This window comes from Hordeum vulgare, chromosome 5H, assembly GCF_904849725.1.
Source record: "Hordeum vulgare subsp. vulgare chromosome 5H, MorexV3_pseudomolecules_assembly, whole genome shotgun sequence".
In the NCBI taxonomy this organism is placed as follows: Eukaryota; Viridiplantae; Streptophyta; class Magnoliopsida; order Poales; family Poaceae; genus Hordeum; species Hordeum vulgare.
In genome coordinates, this window is record NC_058522.1 from 484,701,278 (window position 1) to 484,727,283 (window position 26,006).

At 42.0% G+C, this 26,006-nt stretch overlaps 3 protein-coding genes across 3 annotated transcripts; 1 reads left to right on the plus strand and 2 right to left on the minus strand.

Moving 5' to 3' along the window:
• Nucleotides 1–5,152: 5,152 nt before the first annotated feature.
• LOC123399647 (DNA topoisomerase 3-beta) lies at nucleotides 5,153–13,949 on the plus strand. The gene is made up of 15 exons (XM_045094043.1): nucleotides 5,153–5,253; nucleotides 5,376–5,432; nucleotides 5,848–5,951; nucleotides 6,283–6,376; nucleotides 6,798–6,897; nucleotides 7,342–7,585; nucleotides 8,032–8,194; nucleotides 8,270–8,389; nucleotides 8,794–8,873; nucleotides 9,826–10,104; nucleotides 10,317–10,485; nucleotides 10,580–10,708; nucleotides 10,834–11,046; nucleotides 12,687–12,866; nucleotides 13,201–13,949. The coding sequence occupies exons 1-15, from the start codon at nucleotides 5,233–5,235 to the stop codon at nucleotides 13,849–13,851; spliced, it is 2,604 nt and encodes an 867-aa protein (XP_044949978.1). The 5' UTR covers nucleotides 5,153–5,232; the 3' UTR covers nucleotides 13,852–13,949.
• A 460-nt stretch (nucleotides 13,950–14,409) lies between these two features.
• Nucleotides 14,410–17,042, minus strand: LOC123399649 (protein RADIALIS-like 3). Its single transcript, XM_045094045.1, has 2 exons — nucleotides 16,641–17,042; nucleotides 14,410–16,108 (listed from the first exon to the last, which is right to left on the minus strand). Exon 1 carries the CDS (start codon nucleotides 16,915–16,917, stop codon nucleotides 16,654–16,656), a length of 264 nt encoding a protein of 87 aa, XP_044949980.1. The 5' UTR covers nucleotides 16,918–17,042; the 3' UTR covers nucleotides 14,410–16,108; nucleotides 16,641–16,653.
• Nucleotides 17,043–24,677: 7,635 nt separating this feature from the next.
• On the minus strand, nucleotides 24,678–25,998 carry LOC123399650 (protein RADIALIS-like 3). Its single transcript, XM_045094046.1, has 2 exons — nucleotides 25,636–25,998; nucleotides 24,678–24,970 (listed from the first exon to the last, which is right to left on the minus strand). The coding sequence occupies exon 1, from the start codon at nucleotides 25,910–25,912 to the stop codon at nucleotides 25,649–25,651; it is 264 nt and encodes an 87-aa protein (XP_044949981.1). The 5' UTR covers nucleotides 25,913–25,998; the 3' UTR covers nucleotides 24,678–24,970; nucleotides 25,636–25,648.
• Between the last annotated feature and the right edge of the window lie 8 nt (nucleotides 25,999–26,006).

Sequence of the window (26,006 nt, forward strand, 5' to 3'; positions counted from 1 at the left end):
TTTCTCTTCTCTCCTACAGGATTGAAGATTGTCTTCACAAAAGTAGACCATTATGGATAGATACCGTCATCTAGATAGTATCCATTGGTGTATTGGTGATCATTGACCTCCGGGCAATTGCCTTCTGCCATCCTAGCAAACACTGGAGAGCCCTGGAGCACACTGATATCGTTGTGAGATCCGACCATGCCAAAGAAAGCGTGCCGAATCTAGAGATCTTGGAAAGCCACAACCTCAAGTATGACAGTGCAAGCTCGGACATGACCCTTATACCGCCCTTGCCAAGCAGAAAGGCAGTTCTTCCACTTCCAATGCATACAATCTATGCTACCAAGCATCCCCGGGAACCCACTATCGCATTCATCGACAACAACCATGTTGTATCGGTAGTTCTTGGCTCTCTAGAGTACTCCGGCCCAAACACAGCTATGACAACCCCGCGGAATCTATACATGGACTCAAGGCAGGTGGACTCACTCATCCGGACATACTCATCAATGAGATCGCCGGGGACACCATATGCAAGCATCCGAATGGCAGCAGTGCATTTCTGATAAAAGGAGAAGCCAATCTTTCCAAAGGCATCCGTCTTGCACTCGAAATAGTTATTGTACCCAACCACCCTCTCTCGAATACAGTTGAAAACATGTGTAGCCATCCAAAAACGGCGACGAAACAAGTGATGTTTGAAGAGCGGATTTGGGGTCTCGAAATAGTCTTTCCAGAGTAGGAAATGACCACTCTCCCGGTTGCGATTCAGTGCCGGTGTGTGCCCCGACATGAAGCCCTTAAACTTTGGCTGCTCCATACTTGCGTGGTCATGGACGACCAACACAGTCGCCACCATCTCCTCGTCATCAGATGAAGAATCATCTGAGTCCAAAGAACGGTGTAGAAAAAATACTCATCATCGGAGTTCATGTGTACCTTGGAAAAAGCGTCGAACACCTTGCGGGCGTTGTGGAAGACACTCGCCGGAAAGAAGCCTCTCGCTGGGAGGAAGTGGCGGAGCTTGGCGGCGGCTGCGGGAGACGAGGCTGCCGTAAGGAGTCCGCAACGCGGATGGCTGGCGGTGACGACGGAAATGGGTGGCGAGGGTGGGAGGCGGGGGGCGGGCAGGACGGTCGGGTGTTTTGGAGGCGAAGGAGGAAGAGGCGACTGACGTACGTGCCACCGACTGGCGGGCTAGGGAAAGAGAAGAGGAAGCGACGAGCGTGTCCGCCGCGACGCAAATGCCGTCCAAATTTGGATCCATAATGGGTCGCGAGTGGACGAAAAATGGACGCGCGTCCGTTTGGATCGTTGCGTTGGGCCATTTTTTCTATCCGCGGCGACCCAAACAAACACGGGCGGACGAAATGAGTCGTTTGGTTGGAGTTGCTCTTATGTGAGACATCTTGATGACCTTCAAATTTTGATCTCAGTTTGTACTTGTGCAGGATAGGTGATAACAGCACACATTTCTGTTCGGCTGAAGTGTGCTTCATTTTTTTGCTTCAAATTAATTGAAGTCAAGTTTGGACCGACGAAATGACATATTTGGGGGTGGGGGCATTTTGAAGCTCTCATGTTACAAGAAGCTCTCATTTTGTGCTCTTTTTTTTCCCTAGACCACCACAGATATCTTTTCCTCATGAAAATTTGGACACAGTTACAAGACGCTCTCATGTTTACAGCAATAAAAGTAGGAATCTTTTCTTTTTCTGTTTTCTTCCTCTGGTTTAGTGTTCATGCGGGGCACATAAGCCTGAACACCATTTTAAATTCGGTTGTTTGGCCTTTACTCCACACTCATAAACACCGTCCAACTCGAAAGTGCCTTTTTTTTTGCTTCCTAACTCATTTGAGCTCGGATGAACAGTAAAATCGAAAAATCTTTGAAAAAGTTCAAAATTTTTTGATTTTTTTTAGGTCAACTTTGTCAAAAGTTCTAAGTGCATGCAAAAAATTGACATGAAATAAATTTATACAAGACGTGGCAAAATAAATAAAATCAATACTTTGAAAATGCGCTTTTGATAAAGTTGGTCTAAATTTTTTTTCAGAAATTTTAATTTGTTTCTGATTTTTTTTTTATTTTACTGTTCACCCAAGCTCAAATGAGCTCGGGAGCAAAAACTCCACGTCCACTCCAAGTATAAATTCAAAATGGGCAGATATATCGATATCTATCATCCTCATCGTGTCACATGCAACTATACACTTATTAACATATGTACACCCGGCACGCGGGAGGGGGGAGGGGGGAGAAGGAGATTAAGGAGCCCAGTCCTATTCGGCACCGAAGTTGCAAGTAGCGACGAAACACGTATCCTCCCCGTGTGCAAAGTTGTAGAACCTTCCCTAGACCGGGTTTTCTTCTGTTTTATTTCCTTTTTTCTTTTTTTCTCCTTTTATATTTAATTTCCTTTTTTATTTTTACATTTTCTTTTCTTTTGTTTGTTCTTTATATTCATTTTTATTTCTTTTTAATTTTCTGGAACATATTTTTGACATGTTCGTGAACACTTTTTGTAATTGTGTTTTTCGTAACTCGTGAATGTTTTCTTGAATCAGTGAACATTTAAAATTTGGGAACAGTTTATTTTATTCAAGAACATTTTGAATATTTTTTGAATCAACATATTTAAAAAAATGGGAATAATGTTTGAAATTAGCGAACATTTTTTGCCTTTTGTGAATCTTTTACAAAAATCATGAAGACTTTCCAAATTTGTGAACTTTCTTTCAAAATCACGAACAACCTTTGAAATTCCCGAATCTTTTATGTAATCCCGAACATTCTCCATATTCGTGAACATTTCAAAAAAAACATGAACATTTTCCAAATTCGTGAGCCTTTTTTGAATATGCGGCATTGTTTCAAAAGCACAAATAATTTTTTAAAATTGCAAACATTTTTTATGTTTTTCCTTTTGAATTGCCAACATTTTGTGATTTCTCGTAGTTTTCTTTTTCGAAATTCACATTTTTTTCTCAAATTTGGAACTTTTTTAATCCCTAATTATTTTAAAGATGAAAAGTAATAGAAAAGGAAAAAATCAAAATGAAAAATGAAATGAAAAAACGTCGCACCCCGCGCATGGGCCGGTCCAAAAGGGCGCGTGAGGGGGAGCGGGGTGCACGCTGACTCATTTCGCAACGCCTAGCGTGTCAAATAGGAGGTTTTGGATTGCAAGGGGTTAACCCAAACATTGACATATGGACGGCACGACACGACCCAAACATAAAAGGCATGACATGATATGACCCATGTAGGATTGTTTTGAAAGGGTCGTGTCGTCCCAAACTCTTCGCCTCGTGTATTGACTTACCACACGAGCTAAAAGGGTCAGACCGGCACGACATGACTATGGGCATAGAGTTTATTTTTTACCTTGCCGGTTGTTTTGGTCTTGTGGACCTTCTGATTTTTAGGTTGAAAAAACCAAAACTCCCCTAAAAAGGTCAAAACAACCCCAAACAACGCTAGAAGGGTTGACTTGTCCCGCTTGGTTAGGTCTGGGGCGTGCCATGTTGACCCACGAATCAAAGGGTTGTGTCAGCCTGGCCCAACACGACTGTAGATTGTCTCAAGTTAATTTTTGGACCTTATGGGTCATTTCGGCCTTTCCAAGCCTTTGCTATTTAGGTTAAAAAAGCCAAAACAATCCTAAAAATATAAAACAACGCCCAACGATGCTAAAAAGGCTAACTTAGGTCGTGCGGTGGGTGTGCCCGCCCACGAATAAAAGGGTTGAGTTGGGTCGACCTTATGGCCTAACTTTGCAGACCGACCTTGTTTCGTGGCAGGCCAAAGAATGACCCGACCTTTTTTTTACAGGAAGACATATCTTATTCATCAAATAACAGTTATATCGTCCGCTAACAATTTTATGATAAAGTTTGGAGGAGCGTCATTCCAAACAGAAGGGTTATTCGTCCTTCTCCATCTAGCTAACTCATGAGCTACATTGTTCGACTCTCTAATACAATGTTCAATAGTAACCTTTCTGAAGTCTACGAAGATACTACGACAATTTTCTAGCACCGGCGCTGTCATCATGAATTGTCCTTCATTTTGATTAAGAGCATCCACCATCGTAATATAGTTCGTTCTCACCATCAAATTAGAGCATCCACTATTATGAGCTAATTTGAGTCCTTCGAGTAGCGCCGGTGACGACATCAACTACATTTTCCAATCATGCCGTTGAATCTCTTATAAAAGTACCCTTGTGATCATGGATAATTGCTCCACATGCATCGATATATTCACCCTCTGAAAAAGATGCATTCACATTCAGCACTTGTTGTCCTGCATTGAAAACCGATCACTTATTTATTTTTGGAAGGACCTTGCTTGTCCCTGCTACACGAGCATAGTGAAGGGCCAACGTGATAACATCAGGAGCTGTTCTTTCTGCCATCTGTACATCCTCGCCTCTGACTAGCTGCCTTCTTTGCCACCAAAGATACCAACAAAAAGTTGCGACCAGTTCTGATAATTCGACCGGTTCAATGTATGTCCGTTGGTACGAGTCATCACACAATATAAACTCCAACATAGCTGCTCCAGACCTATCGGTCATAGTGACAAAAGAGACATCCGTTAAAATCCCAAGCGAGTCCCATACTTTCTTTGATCTTTCACGCGTGAACAAAAGATGTGCTAAAAAATTGCATGACGTTCAGGGCAAACAAATCATGTCCTCGAACTGGCCTTAAAAGCACGAGCCATATCATATGTCCAAATTTTTTGGGTTGAACAAGGGAGGAACACTAAGATGTTACCGACTTTGCAAGAGTCAGTTTCAGCATCAAAAAGGAAAATGAAAGGCATGGCTTAAAAAAATGCGCTGGTAGCAAGGGAGATATGGGATATGATGAGAGGATGCAACATGTGGATCATGGATGTCAATGAGAGAGAGTGATGACCGTGGCCACGTCAGTGATCCCCATTTGTGAATGGACTGGAAGTAAATTGTGAGTTTACGACCATGAATTGTACTCCTATATTGGTGCTGATTTTGTTTCAGGAAGTTTAGGGTTTGATTTAGTACCATCTCTACAAATCCAACTTTTCATAAGGTCTAAAACAGACTTTTCCATCTGAATCTGAATCAGGAAAAAAAAAGTGCTACTGTTTACTTGTGAAGGTAAATTGGTGGACACACGAACGCAACCACACGGACACGGTCTCGGCCGCTCGGGTCTCTGGACGTCCGCTAGACCCACTCTCCTTCCGTCCCCATGGCGCCCAAGGTTTTAATGGTAAGCACCCGCCGCCGCCGCCGCCGCCGCCGCGGCTTACCCAGGTGCCGCGCCGTCGCTAATGGCGGCCGCAGTAACCCTACTCTCCAGACCTTCTCACGCTCGGGTCGCCGTCGCTGCAGGTCGCGGAGAAGCCCAGCATCGCGCTCTCCATCGCCTCCGCCCTCTCCGGCGGCCGCGTAAGTCTCCCTCCCTCCCTCCCTCGTTCAATCCTCCCGCGACTGTGATGTTTCTTCTCCCCGGCGACTAATTTGGCTGTGGCTTTAACTCGGATTCGACGACAGTGTATTAGGACCGAGCCCTAGCGGCAAGTTTATGGTCCACGGAAGCCGGGTTTGGTCGCAGCCCAGGTTCCCCCTCCAGGAAACGGCTTCTCCTTGTAATGGCTCGGTGTTGGAAGTAGTTGAGGTCATTGTCTCTGCATAGTAGCTCCAGTGTGGTTCCGGGAATGCTACTAGGGAGCTGATAGTACTGGTTGCACTGGCATGGAATCATTTTTGAGATTCAGATGGGCATGAGAACAAATGAGCATTCGGTGCTCTAACATTTCGCTCTCACACCACATTTTGAGATTGTCAACCTCTGTGTGTGCAGATGTCTACCCGGAGGGGAAGTACCGATGTCCACGAGTTTGATGGGATGTTTCAGGGCTCTCAGGCATTCTTCAGAGTGACATCAGTCATCGGACATGTCTTCAGGTCCTGCATCTCTTCTTCAATTCTTTCAAGATCCTTCATTACAGTTGCATCACTTGCTGCACTAGCTCTAGTCCATGCCAGTTATTAACTACGTGATGCATTTGAATTCATGTGCATACGCTTTTGTCATACCAGTCTTGATACTTACAGTTACAGACATGAACACATGGTGGGCCGCTGCATATCTGCAAAGTTGATACCTTACACAAAACATATACGTACTTAGTCCAGTTTAGCTGAATGAATATTGCAGTTGCTCACTACAATTCTAACCTTGGACAATAAGTTTTTCTGTGTCCATTTTCTTTACTCGATGTCTCGTCTTTTGCAGTGTTGATTTCCCACCTGCATATCAGAACTGGGAAGCGACTGATCCGATGGACCTTTTTAATGCTCCAGTTCTAAGATCTGAGAGCAACCCAAAGGTAGTGCACTCTATAACTCACAGCAGGACCCAGGAGTAATCAAACATAAGAACAACTTCAGTTAGTTCTCTACATATATATTGTACATTCATACACGAGTTCTACTCTACCTGTAGATGGTACTATGGAGATTTACTACACAGTTTATCTGACCCTCAAACATCCTATTTCATCCTTTCTCTATAAGTGTTTACTTGGCTTTTTGATGCAGTTTCTACTTTCTAGAATCTAAAGTGAAAAAATTATTGTCCGACCAGAAAAGAACTCCCGGCTGTATTACTTGGATAAATTTGAAATTTGTAAAGATACTGAAATGTGAAATGCCTCTTCTTAAGTTCTATGACAATACGTACACAATTACCACCATCGTTAGAGTCTCATTTCTATATCTAAATACAAACTGATGCATGTATCTTTGAAGGCTCATATCCACAGGCATCTAGCCCAGGAAGCTCGAGGCTGTACCTATTTGGTGCTTTGGCTTGACTGCGATCGAGAAGGGGAAAACATATGCTTCGAAGGTATAATTTCCAGTTCTGCAATATATGTGCATCATATCCTATCTAGTTCTGTATTAGAAATTTGGTTGGTGTACAAAGAGCTCTACATGAAGTTTATTTTTGTACGATCTGGACTCTATAAGATAGAAACGATCTGGACTCTAGAAATAGAAAGCAAAGTTCAAACAACTTGGCCAAGATAGAGAGACTGTCAGATGGCAAAATGCTATGCTGAACTAAGTTAACTGCTGGATTCGTTAGATTGCTTTGAATTTCTCAAAGCTATACATAATTTTTCTTTCCCCAGCGAATATGTATAACTTATTTGGTGTATGCAAGATTTTACTTTTCCCTGAGTAATGTAATTGATATGAGTGGTTTTCATTCATTACTTTTGCATACACATCTTGCTTGGTTCTTTCACAACCTAACTAATGTAATAACAATGCTAATCGTATGTTCCAGTAATTAATTGCACCGGGATTCCTGAGAATGAGGTTGGCAGAAGAATATTTCGAGCTAAATTTTCATCTGTTACCGAGAAAGACATATCGAATGCTATGGATAATCTTGTGTTGCCAAACAAAGACGAGGCACTAGCGGTGGATGCTCGGCAAGAAATAGACTTGAAGGTAGGAGTAGCATTTACTCGATTTCAGACCCGGTATTTTCAAGGAAAATATGGAAATCTCGACTCAAGAGTCATTTCGTGAGTTCTCTATCTTCCTTTAGCTATACAATTTTGTTAACCAATTGCATGCTGAATTAATTTTACGACAAGAAAATACCATCTACATTCTTCAAGTAATCATTGCAGGTTTTGTATCTAATTATCTGTGTTGTCATGTTATCACCTTTTCCTGGAAGTTCCTTTTGCTCAGTCTTGAGTTTTGTAACCTTTCCAGATATTCTGCTTTTGACACTTTATATAAATTTGATAGTGCAAGTAATGTAAGTATGCCTTAACTGGTGTTTTCATGTTGGAAAGTGCGTATTTATGCTTTTGATGTTTGAATGATTCATTTGGATTTACAGGGAGAGATTTGAATTGCAACTATCATTCACTTTTCTGTTGCTTAAGGTTTTGATTAATCCCTGCTTTTAGAATCTCCTGCAGAAAATGGTCTTATGATTGTTTTTCTTCTTCTAAATTAGGTACGGTCCCTGTCAAACACCTACACTTGGATTCTGTGTACAACGCTATCAGCAAATTAACACATTCAAACCAGAGAAATTCTGGTCTTTGAGAACTTACATTATCAAAGATGGTGACGAAATACAACTAGAATGGGAGAGGAAGAAACTTTTTGATTTTGATGTAAGATCCCCTACCTTAGTGATTTGACTTCATCCTTCTAAGTATTCTCAGCATGTTCATCATTCAATTTCACAGGTTACTGTGATGTTCCAAAAGATGGTAGCCAGTGATGGAGCTCTAAAAATAACAGATATATCAGTGAAGGAAGAGTGCAAAGCCCGCCCACCTGGTCTTAATACGGTGAATCTGCTTAAGGTGCGATAGTTCTAAGGCTGGCAGTATTTTTCCTTGTTTAAGTTACAACTTCATTGGATAACGATGTTTGTACGGATTGCCATTTCACTTTGTTGCCTACAAAGTTCATTTGTGCTTAACTGTGAATGGTGCATTGCTTACTTCTGTTTGGACCTTAGTATTGATATTGCAATTTCATATTAATTTATATGGTTACATTATTTTCTACATTATGATGACCTTTAAATGGAATCTAGCACCAGGATTAAGCTGTTGGATACGACTTGAGTTATATTAATCATGTGCACCAGGGCATCTGTTTGAGTATAAATGGGCTTTTAGTTCTAGGATACGCTTAGATAGAGTTTCTCCAACCACTGAATTGGTTATATGTTTTAGTGTGCTGAATATTGCTCTTATCCCAGGTTGCATCAAGTGCGCTAGGTATCGGACCCCAGACAGCCATGCACATGGCCGAGCGGCTTTACATTCAAGGATACATCAGGTTTCAGAAACGACTCTCCCTTTTCTATGGAAAATGTTAGTTAACTGGAAGTTGGCATGAGCTATTTAACATATGGGTCTATTCATAATTTGCCTGAAGTTTCTTAACTCTCAGTCACTTCTGTAAGCTCTTGGATCAACATCCAACCATCTCCATCCCCATGTAATTCCATATATAACCTTCAAACTAAAATATTGCACTAACATTTAAGTAAAGTTGCACACCGTCCAAGAGCTCAGTTGTGGGCTAAATCCTGTGCAGTATGGGGCGGCTGAGATTTTCAACAATCTCAGGAAACTGAGAATTAGCACAAGTTTTACCAACTTACTTACCATATACATTTTATCTGCTAGCATAATCACATAAATAGTATGATTAACTGCCAAAATATTTCACAGGTGGTCTGACTTGTCCTTGTTGTACAAATAGTGTAGAGACTCTGTGCTCCTTAGTAATTTACCTCCAACCCTAAAGGGTTTCCTTTGAACTGATGTAGACATGGACCTCATGGCCTCTGTCACTGGTCAAGAACTGAAGTGTTGGTTTTGTAAATTGTGTTCTAAACTTCTAGTAGACATACAATTATTTGAGGAATATACTCATATCAGTAACGCCTGTTTGCCCACTGTTCCTGCATGAACTTTATTTATGCCAAGTTTATATGCTGACATGGTCTTATTTTATTTTGGGCATCATTTAAGGGTCAACCTTGTACTACTCTCTACGATGTCATATGTAGTACACAGGATAATGTTTTAAATTTCATCTGGAAAATTTGTAAATCTGTAGTCAACTTGTTGTAGTTAAAACTTATGAGTGTAGATTGTCATCTGACTTACAATCATCTTTTTATTACAGCTGAAAATTGCATAAATAGGTGCTGATGTAGTGTTGAGGATTTTGTTTGTTTTTCTAATTCCCTGTTAAAACTCTAATAATTATCTTTGTACAGTTATCCGCGTACAGAGAGCACTGCCTATCCCGCATCATTTGATTTTAGAAGTGTACTTTCTACATTAGCGCATAATCCTTTGTGGTCCAATAACGTTCGGACGTTGATGGATGCTGGTTTTGTTAAGCCTCGTCAAGGTCATGATGTTGGGGACCATCCCCCAATTACTCCAATGAGATTAGCACCAGAAGAAGCTTTGGAAACTGATGCATGGAGGCTTTACCAGTACATATGCCAGCATTTTATTGGAACTGTCAGTCATGATTGTAGATATACAAGGTAGTGCACGAGTATTCATATTTGCATTTGATTGCTAAATTATATGTATTGTTGTCCCACCGGTCATCACATGCATTATTACTGATCCCCAAACCTAAATTTATGTCTTGTTCTTTCGTAATGTAAACATATCAGTCCAGCTCTTGTTTTATTGATTATTGATGAAACTATTAATGATTAACATCTTCCTTTCTGGGAAAAATGGTTTGTAGGACTGCAGTTGAGTTCACTTCAGGTGGAGAGATTTTCCGTTGTGTTGGCCACCGAGTCACTTCCAAAGGATTTACATCTATTATGCCATGGCTGGCTGTGGGTGAGAATAATCTTCCAACATTTAAAAAAGGGGACACAATTAATATTCATAAGGTTGACATATACGAGGTAAGGCTTATGAGTTTGCTCACAGCCTCACATCACCTGAGCTTGCTTTTTATTTCGTTGTGAGATTACTGACGAATATTTATTCTTTACCAAGGGAAGCACCACGGCTCCTGATTACCTTAGTGAGAGTGAATTGATCTCTCTCATGGAGAAGAATGGCATAGGCACAGATGCATCAATTCCTGTCCATATAAACAACATTTCGGAGCGTAATTATGTCCAGGTTAGTTGAGGGTTGTTCTATCCTGACAGTTTTGACATCTTATGGTAGTGAACTTCAACACCGCATGCCTGCTTAGATATGCATATATACACATGAGTAAATGCAGCTTCTCATCTTTATTGAAGGTAAATACTGGAAGAAGATTAGTACCAACAGCCCTGGGAACTACCCTGATAAGAGGATATCAGTGTATTGATGCCGATCTCTGCCTGCCAGATATCCGAAGCTTTATTGAGCAACAGATTACTCTAATTGCAAAAGGAAAAGCTGATCATCTTCAAGTCATTCAACATGTTCTTGAACAGTTTATGAGAAAGTACTCTTATTTTGTGAAGAAGGTAGTCTATTATGTTAATAGTCTGAGATTTTGATGTCTTGTGAATTGCTTTCTTTATATATTTTCCCTGAGCATACTTGCATAATCTTCCAAAATTTATATGTTCAATGACCTGATTGGGTTCTTAAGCTTTTTCCAAACCCGCATCGAGTGTAAACCCTGCAAAAAATTTCTTGTATTTGGCTGATTTAGTTAAACAGAGGAACACACGATCCACAGATTTACTTCTCATTGTGTTGCTAAGTTCTGTTCAATCTTCAGTGTCCCAACCTGTTTTTAACAATAAGTATTTATTGATATAGTGTGAGGGCAGGCCAAAGTGTTTAGTGTCCCTATTAGCTACATTTGGCTGTTTCAACTAGGGATGCAAGGTGGTGCCGGAACCCGTCCTGCTTCCTATTCAAATTAGACAAACTTAGTTCTATCTAGGTTGTGGTGGTGTTAGCCAAATTTGTGTTAATTCAGCACTTTGACGGGCCTATGCAGGATGCCGCTCTGCACCCCTAATTTCATGATTTGTACATGTGAGTTAGCTTTCCCTCTCCAGTTGCTTGGTCGGTCTTCAGCAGGCCCTTTAGTTGCTGGTGACACCATGACACTCTGTACATACTCTGTTTTCCCCTTCTATATATGAAGTAATTAGGCACATCTCATGCCTGTTCGTTCATAAATATAATAAGATTGTAGTTAGAACAAATGTTTCAGACTTTAATTTGAAAAACTATTATGGTTTATATGTGGTGTATTGTTTTTAAGAGACAGCCGGTCATTCTCCCCCTTAAAGATGTGAGAATATCACAGGGAAACCAATATTCAAAGAAAATTCTGTGGAAACTACGTTTGAAAGTTTCTAGAGAATTAAATAAAATACCACTCCCTTCGTCCCACGTTTGAAACTTATATTGTAGGACGGAGGGAGTAGATATTAAGAGGGTGATGTTCTATTGTCATGCAAAATTCCAAGTTGAAACACATTACGAGATGCGAGCTATGAGAAAAAACAAATTCAGCGATGAATAGTGACATTACTACTCGGCACTACTCAATGCTGATTTTGTTTTTTTCATATCTCACATCATGTAATGTGTTTGAACTTGAAATTTCGCATGGCAATAGAACTATTGAAGTGTATATGTGGATTGCGTAGCCCTTTCCATCAGTCCGGATTTTTGGTTGCGTTGGCTAGTGCATGAAGCTTAACATGGTATCAGAGTTCAAGTCCTGTCTTTTGCACTTGACAATCTGTCAAACATTCCCAGTATAATTTTGTTCTATGGAGTCCCAATACATCTGTTACAGTGGGAATAGCAACTCAATGAGAAGTACCATCGAAGTGGCAAATGACCGACTCCACCGTGTTAGATTTTCTTATTTTACTATTTACATTTGCATTTCCAAATCATTACGTGAACAACTCATTAAAGCCATACCTAGAAAATGTTGGCAAACTTTAGCTAAAGCCCAAGTGCAAGGTATGACGTATTTTGAGTTGTTATAAATTTTAGATTCTTAGTAAATGCTTTTTTAATTACATCCATCTTTACAATTGATTGAACTATTCCTTTGCACATGATGACAATGATTGACATGGATGCTTTTCTTCTACTTCTAGTTACTTATAATGAACTGTGCTGCTTATAGATTGAAAACATGGATACTTTGTTCGAAGCACAGTTTTCACCTCTGGCAGACTCTGGGCGTCTATTGAGCAAGTGTGGAAAATGTGGTCGATATATGAAATATATTTCCACTCAGCCAATGAGGATGTATTGTGTAACTTGTGAGGAGGTCTATTATCTTCCCCAGAATGGTTCTATTAAGGTGATCATTTTACTAAATTCTCGTCCCCTTTTTCTGAGTAATTATGTGGTTGTTATTTACTTTTAAGCACGATCCCCTGTTTTTGCAGTTTTCTGTATTTTTTTTCTGATTCATTGCCATATACATTCGTTTTATTACCATTTGTTTTGCTTTATTTTATGTTCACCACTTCGGCATGTCATGCTGAACATTATTTTACCACGTTTCATGTTGAACATAGCTACTACATTGTCTTTTGCGATATAATTATAAAAAACGCATGATCTTCTATGCTTTGTTCTGCCAAGCGTCAGTTCACGTATACTTGGTTGATTAATGATATTATCTTTTTCAGCTTTACAAGGAAATTATTTGCCCCCTTGATGGTTTTGAGTTGCTTCTGTTCTCGATGGTGGGCCCTGATGCAAAATCTTTTCCACTATGCCCTTGTTGCTACAATAGTCCTCCATTTGAAGGCATCGACAAACTTTTCGGTGCACTCAAGCTCGATGACACAGGCAAGGTTGGGAAAGGGGCTGGCATGCCGTGCTTCCTTTGCCCGCACCCAACATGCAAACAATCAATGATCACTCAGGGAGTTTGTGCCTGTCCAGAGTGTAGCGGCACCCTGATTCTCGATCCAGTTAGCGCTCCGAAATGGCGGCTTCTCTGCAACACGTGTAACTGCGTCGTGCTACTCCCGCACGCCGCTCACAGGATCACCACTACAGATAAGAAGTGTCCGACATGCGAGTCAACTATCATTGAAGTCGACTTCAACAAGAAAGCCACCCCTCTTGAAGATGGAGCTACTTTACATGAGGGTTGTATCTTGTGTGATGAGCTGTTACATTCCCTTGTTGAGATGAAGCATGGGAAGTCATTCTTTATGCGTAGAGGCAGGGGGAGAGGTAGGGGTAGGGGACGAGGGAGGGGCGGCCGGGGTAGGGGGAGGCGGGGGAGCTTAAGACATGATGATCCTAAGATGAGCTTCAGAGATTTCTAATTTTGTGTGTATTTGACCTGCAACCAACTATGCAAGCATCTTTAATACTATTGTAGTTCTGAAACTTTCAGCTTACATGTCCATATGGTGTTATCTTATGCTGCTTCTAGCGAAGGTCATATGTAAATGGTTAGTCCGTTTTGCAAAAGAAATGCAGGGATTAGCTTCTGACATCATAGCCTGTTGCAGGTTTGGTCTCAACTTCACCAGCTTTGGCTTCATTTGATCATCCCTTAGTTGCCACGTACTCCCTCCGTATCTATTATAGACAAATGTAAGACAAGTAATTTGGGATGGAGGTAATACGTACTAGTTACCATTACTTTACTTGTGTACTGTACATCGGGTATGTGGATTGCAGAATATTTGCTGATATAGGAGTTGTTTGTTCAAAACCACAAGTTATTGCTTCTTTCTGGTTTTCTTTGAATTTATATTTACCTTAACCGAGGCATGAGAAATTAGGAGCACTGCACTGCACGTAATCAAATCTTTCTAGTTGTGTCAGGATCTCCATGATGGTTCCATTCTATGAAAAAGAAAGCCATGGTAATTTAGTTTGTGTTTTTGGCAAAACCACCCTTCATGGCCTCTGGCAATCCTTGAACTTCCAACTTGTTAACATGCTAATGTCAATTGTTAGTGAAGCAAAGATAGCGTATAAAAATAGTTTTTGCATGGCTTTGCCACTGAAGCATGAACCTAAATACCACCAAACCAGACACAAGCACACGTTGATGAAGCAAAGATTGCTTGCAATTTTTGCATGGCTTGCGTCATTGCTTAAGAGCATGACATGTTCTGTACTTGGTTTAGTTGCCCGCATCTCCGAGCTTGGCTGAGTAGAAACATATGCACGGTTGTTTGGTTGCATACATGTGCTCTTCGGATGGAATGCTCACTTGTTTGGTTACATGCGCACAAATGATCAACCTAACTTATTATTCACGTGGTGAACTTGCCTCACACCACCACACCCCAAGAACTTTTTCTATGAGCATCGAAATAAAAAACTTATAGCATACGAGTTATGTGGAACAACGGAATGAAGCTAGTGGTCAAAAGAAATTTCGAACGATTGACCGTGCGCGAAGAATTTGCTGAAATTCATCCAAAATAATATGCACACACGAGCATGTTTGTACAGTCTAATAGGGAGATGTAGATCTATTCATCTACGATCATCGAAACAGAACACTTGCAATAGGAAAGTCACCAACGAAGCTAGTGGTCAGAGGAAATTTCAAATGGTTGACGTGTGCAAAAAGTTTCTTGAAATTCATCTAAAAAAGCTCCAAACATGAAAACGAAAGTGAATATTTACTGATTGCCTGATGGAACACAACATTGATGTGCATCTTTAATTTGTGTAGTGTTTACCTCGAATTGAAACACAATTGTGTAGATTAGATGGGGCAGGTGAAGGAAATTAAAGGAGGTGAGTAGAATAGAACACATGCAAACCAGGCCGCGCCAGCTTGAGAGCCACCACGTATGCTCGCTTAGCTCGCTCGGGCCTGGCTAAGAAAAAGGATGATTCGAGTGTTCCTTCTCTACTGCTTTTAGTTTCGTGCCATACAATCTCAACAGAAAACATAGTCAACCAAACATGCCAAAACTGCATCGAGCCTGGCTGAGAAAAAGGACGATTCGAGCGCTCTTCCCAATAATGCTTTAAGTTTCATGCCATGCAGGTCCAACAGAAAACATAGTCAACCAAACGTGCCACAACTACATCTCAGGGCCTGACTGAGGGGGGACATCAATCGAAGCTAATATGCAGAGTAAATAAAACGGAGGGAGTACACAAGTTATCAGATGCTGCATAGTCATATATACTCCATCTTTGTCCGAAGGGGCCGATAATGATAACTTGAGAAGTGCAGATGTAAACATCAAGTCTTGAAGATAGACAAAACATGAATATTCTACCAAGCACAAGTTCACAAACACTACACACAAGTACAGGGGATTTACATCACTGATGTTTACTCCAAAACTTGCTGAAGTTGAGTAATATTGTATGTAATGAAAAATAAATGCTAGAGTCTGCAAGAGGCAAGACCAAGCGCACTTGATTTGCTTACGAACCTAATATTATGTACACACACATATGTTTTCTTCTTAACCAAGTGCTCACAATCTTTGTTATACGGTACATAATTATGCTTGCTTCAGTAACATGGCCCGAGCCAAGGACTAGATTATCAACAGGTTATCCTGTTTGCAGGATCTTCAGCATTCAGAAGCTTTGCTCCTGAAAAAAAAAAATAGAACAAAAGATGTACCTTGTAAGTTAACTAATCTCAACTTCTCTCAAATTTAGAACTGGGCTACACTGACATTTGCATTTCAATAGGAGAAACATGCCCCCATTTCTTTGGATAGTTTTGTGTGGATGCTAGGCTTGGCAAAAATGGATTCCCACTGGATATTTATCTAGAGCTGCCTCTCGAGAGGTACCATGGTTTTGGCCCTAATTAAAGAGTGCGCAAAGCAGAATTCAGTAATTCAGAGCCTTTTGCAGAAACGAGGGCAAGAAAGGGAGAATATATAAAACCCTCATGCAATAAAAAAAATGAAAGGGAGAGCCAAAGTTCATGTTGATTACTAGCAGTATTTACTAGCCCTGGAACTGGAGATAGCACAACTGCACAAACCCAATCTTTGGGCATGGGCTACCACAGTAAAACTCTACCTTATTGACTGAGATCACTTTATATCTTTCACACATACAGTAGTATATTGTACGTAGAAAAGAGACAATGATCAGGCTGGGTTTTGGTTACCTTGACTGATGGATCAGTTCCAAGCCCCCTGGGTGTTGTACTTGGGGAAAGGGACCCTGCCGGACTCGATGAGCTTGATGTCGCCGTCGAGGATCTCGTAGTGGCGGCGCACCTCGTCGGCCGTCTTGGTCCCGCCCATGGCGCGGGACACCTTGAGCCAGCGGTCGGGCGTGCCCTCGCCGTAGTAGGCGAGTGCGTCCTCGAACAGCTTGTTCTCCTTCTTGCTCCACTCCGCGTTGGCGCCGCCGCGGGATGAGCTCCTTGACCCAGAAGACATCTCGAACTGGATAGGAAACCGAGCTACGTTTGCGCTGATGCCTGATGGTATTGCACTTCAGAAGTTCCGGTGGTTATGGTTTGATGATCTCTGTGATGCTTCGGTGCCCGCTATTTATAGGCGCTTGGGGCGCCGCCTCGCCGGCCTTGTCGCTCCTATGGTATCGGGATTAATTGCCATCGCCTTGGGGACTGAAAGTGAAAGGTCATTGAGGCCAATTAGATTCTCATCTTTTTTTGATGATGAAGGTGCCTCCTCTGGAATGTAGATTCTGGTGCTGCGATGCGCTTGAGACGACACATAGGAGTAAGCATAATTGGTTGATCCACGTCAACGTCTCAAATCCATGCATGGCTCGTTATTTTTTGTTTTCTTGAACTTGCAGCAAGGAGTCAGCACTTCGATCATATTGCGATAAGATTCAAAAATCAAACAAGTAGCGTTTTCCCGGCCACTGCAGTGCACCAACGACGTGGTGCCTTCCGGGCCGATGGCGACGACCTGGTGACTACGTCTGCACACTGTGGAGCTGCTCTATCCGATCGACGTGATAGGCAGATGCTCATGCCTCTTGGAGGTGCAGTAGCGATCAGGGCCACATGCAGAAATTCGCCATTATTGTCGGTGCCCGCGCTATGGATGGAGCGAGATACTAGATAGAGAGATAGGCTGGCTAGGGTGGCGGGTGGGTATTCGAACGATCGAGCCGAGAGAATAAGCTACGGCCCTTTTTGGCAGCGGAAAAGGAGTAAATATTCTGAATCCTTTCTGAACTGATGTAGAGACCGCCTGGATCCCAATCCTGCAAGCTGGTGCCTGGAATCTGAGAGGTTCCGCCAGCAGATTTGGGATCCAGTCTGATGCAGACTGCACGCGGTGGCTGTGTGTGCTAGTCAAGACTTAAACTTCAGAGCAGCACTGCAAACCACTGGAAAAAAAGATAGGACGCTATACCGTCGTTAATAGCACACTATAGCTATAAAGAATTGTCTCGCAAAATTAATCAGTATACACTGTCTTGCTAATAACACGCTATAGTGCGCTATAGTACGCTAATATCATATTTTCAGAAGGCGGCGTTATTTTGTGTAACGCACTATTTTTTTTTTTGCTACGTAGTACACATCAGAAGGGAGCTGACGAAGAGAATTCAAGACATGAAGCAGCGTACTTATGTATTTCAGAAAGCATGAGCTCAGCCTAGTTGAAATTCGCCCTAATTAAGTAGCTGCTAAAGATGCATTTCAGAAAGGAGGTTCAAAAATCAGAATATGACGGGGGAATCCTGAAACCAAGCTTTATGTAGATTATATTCCAGGGACATCGATCTGCTCGGCCCAATGCATCTCGGTCTAGTGCAGTGGGACAAGATGCCCGGCCGGTCTAACTCTTTCGTCCATGTCGAGCACCAGACGGCCCCGAGCACCTCCACGTGAGCTAGCATGGACGAGCACCAGACGGCCCCGAGCACCTCCACGTGAGCTAGCTTCTTCCCTAAAGATGGAATATGTGGCAGCGAAATCTCTGCATGGCGGCGTTGGAAAATCTCGCAATTCCATGGCCTCCGTGGCCAACCGAGGAACATGAGCAGAGTCACGGGGCCATGGATAAAAGGCATCGCATGCAACCTCATCATGGCATATGGTTAAAATTCCTTCTCCAAATATATTGGAGTCGTGGCTGGGGAGACCCATTCTTTCTTTTTATCTTAGAAGTTGGAATAGATTCTGCCAATTGGCGGCTACACATTGGATGGTTTGGATTATGCCAGGATGCATGGTGCATGAACAGCTATCGCAACAAAGAACCTTGGGCTGCACAATTGTGGTAGTATATTTTATTTTGTTTTTGAAAGCACTGCCCTAATTAAAGCTCTTTCTTCGTTTGGTGGCACCTTATCTGATTGCAAAGAATCAATTAGATGGTCAGGGATTACATCATATACGTAACTGAAAGTTCATCAAACTTAACAGCAAAATGCACGCGCACAGAATTAGCGCTGCGCCCAATAAATATTCCCTAAGATTATTTAGATAATTAAATAGATGCAATCGTGCTTGCGATGGAGCGTGATTTTCACATTCCAGTTTATTACCATTGAGACTGATTGCGTGTAGCAACTACGGGATGCCAAAGACGACAAATCTGGAGGAGTTCATATTAGTATAAAGGAGATGATATCGACGCTTCACTATTTTCAGAGGTTTAAGAGCATCTCCAATAGAAAATGCAAATTTGGAAAGGTAAAACAGGGAATGTGAAAAATCACATCTCTAAAAGGTGTTTTTTGCATCTCGAAAAAAGTGCCAACTTCAATAGACGATGCAAAACGGAGATGTAAAAGAGTAACTTCAATAGAAGATGCAAACTACAGTTGTAAAACCGACCTCCGGCTGTACAACTGTTGTTGGGCCGTAGTTGGATGCGGTTGCCGTCGGCGTGACCACACCTTTCTCCATGGCCAGCGGCGGTGGCGGCGAAGGTGGATGAAGAGCTCCGTGGCCAGAGGAGGATGCCAAGGTCGGCGGCGGTTGCAAATCGCCCGCGGGCTTCGAGGTTTTGGTAGGCCAAGGTTGGTTCCCTGCCGGATTATGGCCCCGGCCTGATGGCCACTTCACGCTTCCACCGTGTGGCTTGGCAGCTTGCTGCTTCTTTGCAGCCTCCGGTGCGACGGCGACCGGGCGGGGTGTGGCAAATCCAGGGCGGGGCATGGCGGGGGAGCCGCGGCTGCAGTGAGGTGGGTGAGGGCACCAATGATGGAGTCAGAGAAGGTGGCGGGGTCATCGGCATCGGCCGGGAGACGGACGAGAAGGAGTCGGGCGGCGGCTGGTCGCACATAAGACAAATGAACGACAGTTGGACAGTTGGCCGACGGTTGCATTTTTACATCTCCATATGGTGAAGATGCAAATTTGCATCACGAGGTGTTGTATTTCACATCTTCGGAAGACGAAGATGTATTTTTTTTGCATCTAAATCATTTGTTGAAGAGGTGTTTTTGGGCCTCGAAGATGCAAAATGTAGTTATTTTTGCATCTACATCTTATATTGAAGATGCTCGAAGCTAAACTATTATAAGACTGTTTAGATCACTAATTAAACTGAAAGGTGAAAACCACACTCCACCACAAGCACGATTGCATCTCTGCACATGGGAGACATGATAGTTTCCCCAGAAAAGAAGGTTAAAATGCCAGTCCTCTGCATATCAATAGATGCACACTGTCATCTTTATTAAATTATGTAACAAAGTTCTAATAAGAACATACACCAAACAACCCGAGGCCACCACTCATGCCTACAAACTTGAAAATGAAGAATGTCATCCCTCCCTGCCATTTCGAACTGGTCTCATCGCCGATCCGCCCGCATGACGTACCAAGAGCATAGACTTGGTGTAGTAGACTCAGAGCGTACACCACATACACATGCTTTAGAAGCCCCACCACCATCCATCTTCTCACCCATCTTCAGAAAAGAAATCTGCATTATATTTGCTAGGTAAGGCGATGCTGCCACGACATCAAACACACCACTGCCCTGCGCTCGTCCATCCTGTCGAGTCCATCACCAAGGCTGAGCTGCATCATGCTGTCAAGACCTGCAGTCGTCGATGCGGTAGACACCACGCCGCTCCACCTGCCAACCTTCACACCATCGCCGTCGCTTGAGCCCTTGTACGGAGCCCACCGTCCTCAGCCACACTCCCTAAAACCCAAACTTCTCAACACAAAACTTCCATGGAGGGTACGACCCGCAATACGGCAGCACCACTCAATAATAGGCTGAAAACAGAGACGAAGTTCGGTTCTGGGATGATACCTAAATATGCTCGTGGCTTTACATTCGTTGCTTTGGCTATCTAGAAATAATATGTTCGTTAATAGAACGAGAATGCACGAGGTTCCGCTGATGAGGAAGGAAGCTACCATGTCAAGGGAAGATCTAGAGCAGACTTATTCGTCGATGTTCTCATTTCTGTCGAAGCCACAACGTAGTCGATTGAAATCCTAGCGACTAAGCCCAATGCCTACAGAACCTCAAAATATGCCTTTGCCCCGCTTTATAAATAAATCAACCACCAAGTTTAAGAGCAATACATGAAATAAAGTTGTCTATTGGGGCATCATCACAAACACGCCTAAAAAAGAATAAAAGAAATAAAAAACACCAAGTGACCGGCCTGAACCTACGGAAAACATGACTTGAACACGGGGCTCCATCGCCCCACCTACTCATTGATACTCATTGATAGTCGCTAGAGAATGGCTGCAACAAAAAGAAGAACCCCTCCAGAATTGCCTCTGTTTATTTCCTCAGATTCTGTCTATTAATTTAGCAACGCTTGGAGGGACATCGATAAGTAAGTAACTCTAGTTTGATAAAGATCAATGAAATATTTAAGGTTCATGGATTGAATAAATTACAGGCTAAAGGATTAATCTGCGGAGAATATTGCAGCAAAATTTAGGCCTGCAGACGCAATTCTCTTGCAAAATTGGTGCTATCTCCCTCAATTTTGGGAGGCTAGCAAGTAGTAGGGTAGTTTCTAAACAGTGACAGCGCAATAGCATTGATTTCGTGGTTGGTTTAATGGAACCTTAATCTTCCAAATATGTTTTCTGTGAAACACTAGTCCGGTATTGATGAGGTGTCCATGCTGTAAACACACCATTAGTATTCAGTCATCATTTGAATACATCTGGTGTTTGTCATAAGTTTACCAGCATCAACCTACACACCATATCTAACTGCGCTACCGATTTTTCCCCTATTAGATCCCGGATAAATTGGATGTTTATATGTGTAGATCCCCAAATCGAGTGCATAGTCTCATTTTTTCTACATGCCATGTTATTTAACAATGGGTATAGTAGAGCAAGCATGTTGTCCATAACCAAGTGTCTCTGAAAAACTCGTAGAATGGCCATTGCAACCTCAAACAATCTATCTTAAATAAAGAAGACTTGGCCTTCATCAAGCCCTTCCTAAAAGGGGAGTCCATTTATTTTGTTTCCTCCTGAGATAGAGTTTTGGAAAATAGATACTTGTTATGAATAAGCTGTTGCATGCACCCTCCTCGTTAAGCAACTTGTATGGTCATTTACTAAGTATACACTTCTTTTTGTATTTAAGTTTTCAATACCCAAACCACCTTGATCCTTTGGCCAACAGAAGATATCCCACTTATCTAATATGTTCTTCTATTAGCCTTTTTAAACAACCCTTTGGCCATTTAAAAAAAAGACAACATAAACATGGGTAGACTTGTGAGAATAGTGTTGATAAGAGTCAATCAACACGAGTTCCGCCTTCCAACTGTTGAGATTATTTTCAAAGCGATCTTCGATAAATTTCCATCCTTTGTTTGTGAAATTAGGGGGTGAATGGGCATCCTGAGGTACATAACGGAAGAAATTCCATCTCACAACTGATCTTTTTAAGAAAAGGCGGCTTACCTCCGGCCTGTGCATCGGTAGATGCATGCGGCCACTTTATTGAAACAACAATCAAAAAGTTCGCAATCCAATACAAGCTAAAGCTCACGAATAAGTTCTGAAATGAAAAAGGAAGCGACAACCGGCGTAAAATAGGACTAGAAACTAAGGACCTATTCTACTAATGGACCGCCATCCAACCCGGTTGTAGATATCTTGAGCTACCATCTCCCATCGGGTAGATCTAATAGCCAAAAGCTCTCTGTTTTCCGCAGGAGTGAGTAAGGACCAAGTACGGATCAAAGAGGTTGCCTTGAATAAGACTTGCAAAAAATTGATGTGATTTTTCCCGTTAAAGACCATGTCATTTATGTTGTTCCATATAGCCCAAAGAATTGCACATACTCCTATGCGAGTATGTATTGTCGTAAAACAATCTACTCCATCTAGCCACATCCCAAACAACGTTTGGATGCTATTTGGAGGTGTAATATTAAAAGCTATATGAGTATATCTCCAAAGAACTCTTGCTAAAGGGCAATCGAGAAAGAGGTGCTTGACAGATACAAGTTAATCACAGAAGCTACATCTTGTGTTGCCGACCCAATTATATTTTGCCAAATTATCCTTAGTGAGAATCACTTCCTTGTGAACGAACCACATGAACATTTTGATTCTTAAAAGATCTTCGATCTTCCAGAAATGAATTGATTTGGGAATTGATCCAGAATCAATAAGGTCCAAGTACATCGATTTGACAGAAAAGATGCCATTCTTAGATAATTTCCAATGGAATTTATCATCCCCATTCGATAAATTAACCTCCATCAGCCTCCTGACGAAATCAAGCCAAGCCAGCCATCGCTCCCCCAACAAACTCCTTCGAAATTGAATGTTGAGAGGAATGGACTGTAATACCGTCGCAACGTAGGCTTGCTTACACTGCACAATATTATATAAGGCTAGATATCGTGTGGCTAGTGGCGTCTCCCCCAACCACGTGTCTTTCCAAAATCTCGTAGATTCACCATTACCAACGATAAACTTTGACCTATGAAAGAACGTTGCTTTCATTCTCATTAGTCCTTTCTAGAAGGGTGAATCTTTGGGCTTCAAAGTGACCTCAACCAAGGTTTTAGCATACATGTACTTGTTTCTCAAAATTTGTACCACATGCCTTCAGACTCAACAGATAGTCTATATAACCATTTGATAAGTAAACATTTGTTCTTGACCTTTAAATTCTTGATCCCAAGACATCCCTGCTCTTTTGGTCTACAGATAATATCCCAGCGAGAGAGTCTATATTTTCTTTTGACCTCATCACTCTGCCAAAAGAAACATGATCTATAAAAGTCCAATCGTTTTCGAACCCCAACTGGCATCTAAAAAAAAGGAACATTGGCATACTTGTGAGTACTGAATTAATCAAGACGAGCCTGCCTCCATAAGACAACAGCTTGCCCTTCCAGCAACTCAATTTTTTTCTCGAACCCGTTCTCAGTACACTTTCATTCCTTGTTGGATAACTTCCAGTGATGTATTGGTATGCCTAGATAGCTGAATAGTAAGCTACATAAGGCGCACCCGAACAGTTGTTTATACACATCCTGCTCTTCTTTGGCCTTCCCAAAGCAGAACAGTTCGCTTTTGTGAAAATTAACTTTCAAGCCAGACAACTGTTTAAATAAACAAAGGACCAATTTCATAATTCTGGCCTTTGCAACATCATGTTCCATAAATAAAATAGTGTCATCAACGTACTGTACTATGGACACACCACCATCAATCAGATATGGTACAAGTCCACCTACAAGTCCACCTACTAGGCCTTCCTCTTTTGCCTTTCCAATCATAATTGCCAACATATCTGCAACTATATTAAATAAGATAGGGGACATTGGGTCGCTTATATTCATTCTCTGCTTCCTTGGCCTTTCCAAAGCAAAATAGCTCGCTCTAATGCAAATTTATTTTGAGATGCGAAAGCTGTTCGAAAAGACAAATAATCAACTTTATGTGTTCACTTCATACATATTTGTTATTATAAATGTTGCATAGTTTTCTATATACTTGGTCAAACCTTTTCAAATTTCAGTCAAAGCTAATATGCGGAAATGCAGAATAAGTAAAACGGAGGGAGTACACAAGTTACCACGTGGCACATAGTCATACTCACATCTACTCCGTCTCCGTTCGGAAGGGATTGATAATGATAACATGTAAAGTGCAATCTAAACATCCGAGTCTTCAACTAACTGATAGACAAACAGGAATATTGTACCAGCACAAGTTCTTAAACAGTATACACAAGTACTGGGGATTTACATCACGCTGATATTTACTCCAAAACTTATTTGGGGCGGGGGAGTAATACTGTACACAATAAAAGATACATGCTACCGTCTGCAAGACCAAGCGCACTTGATTTGCTTACAAACCTAATATTATGTACACACGCATACATTTTCTTCTTTTACTCCTAACCAAGTGCCCGCAATCTTCGTTATATGGTGCATAATTATGCTTGCTTCAATGATATGGTCCCAGCTAAGGACTAGATTATCAACAGATTATCCTGTTTGCAGGATCTTCAGAATTCAGAAGCTTTGCTCCTGGAAAACAAAAATACAATACTTCAACTTCTCAAATAATCTAGAAGTGGGATAAATTAACATTTGCATTTCAGTAGGAGAATCATGCCCCCCATTTCCTTGTATAGTGTTGTCTGAATGCTAGGCTTGGCAAAGAGTGGATTTTCTATTGTTCTGTAATTTGGGATATGCAGCGCTCCCTCTCAATGGATCCGGAAAAAAATGTGCAAAACAAACTTCAATTCACAGCCTTATGTCCATGATTTTGGCCCTAAAGAGTGTGCAAAACAGACTTCAATTCACAGCCTTATGCAAGGACGCAGGATCTCTAAGAAAAACTTGTGCGTGCATGATGCTGTTCAAGGTTCCAGCTGGTCCAGGCTTAAATTATGTGCCGGATCCGCTTTGCTTGTGTAGTGATACTGCAATCACCATCACACTAATATTTGCAGTGCAACTGGAGCAGAAACAACCAAGGGATTGACAGCATTGACAAGCGGCATGAACATCCCTTGGCTGTTTCGTGGTCAATTGACAACGTCAACCTAGCTAGGGCCTAGGGCATTATCTATCTTTATTATGACAATTGATTGAGATCACTATATATAGAGAGCTTTAGGCCAGGACTCCTGCTGACACTTCACATGAGTAGAAAAGAGACAATGATCAGGCTGGGTTTTGGTTACCTTGACTGATGGATCAGTTCCAAGCCCCCTGGGTGTTGTACTTGGGGAAAGGGACCCTGCCGGACTCGATGAGCTTGATGTCGCCGTCGAGGATCTCGTAGTGGCGGCGCACCTCGTCGGCCGTCTTGGTCCCGCCCATGGCGCGGGACACCTTGAGCCAGCGGTCGGGCGTGCCCTCGCCGTAATAGGCGAGTGCGTCCTCGAACAGCTTGTTCTCCTTCTTGCTCCACTCCGCGTTGGCACCGCCGCGGGATGAGCTCCTTGACCCAGAAGACATCTCGAACTGGATCGGAACTGGTGAGTTCCTCTTCTACGAAACCGAGCTGAGTTTGCAAAGATGGTTTTTGCGCTTCAGAAGCTCAGATGGTAAT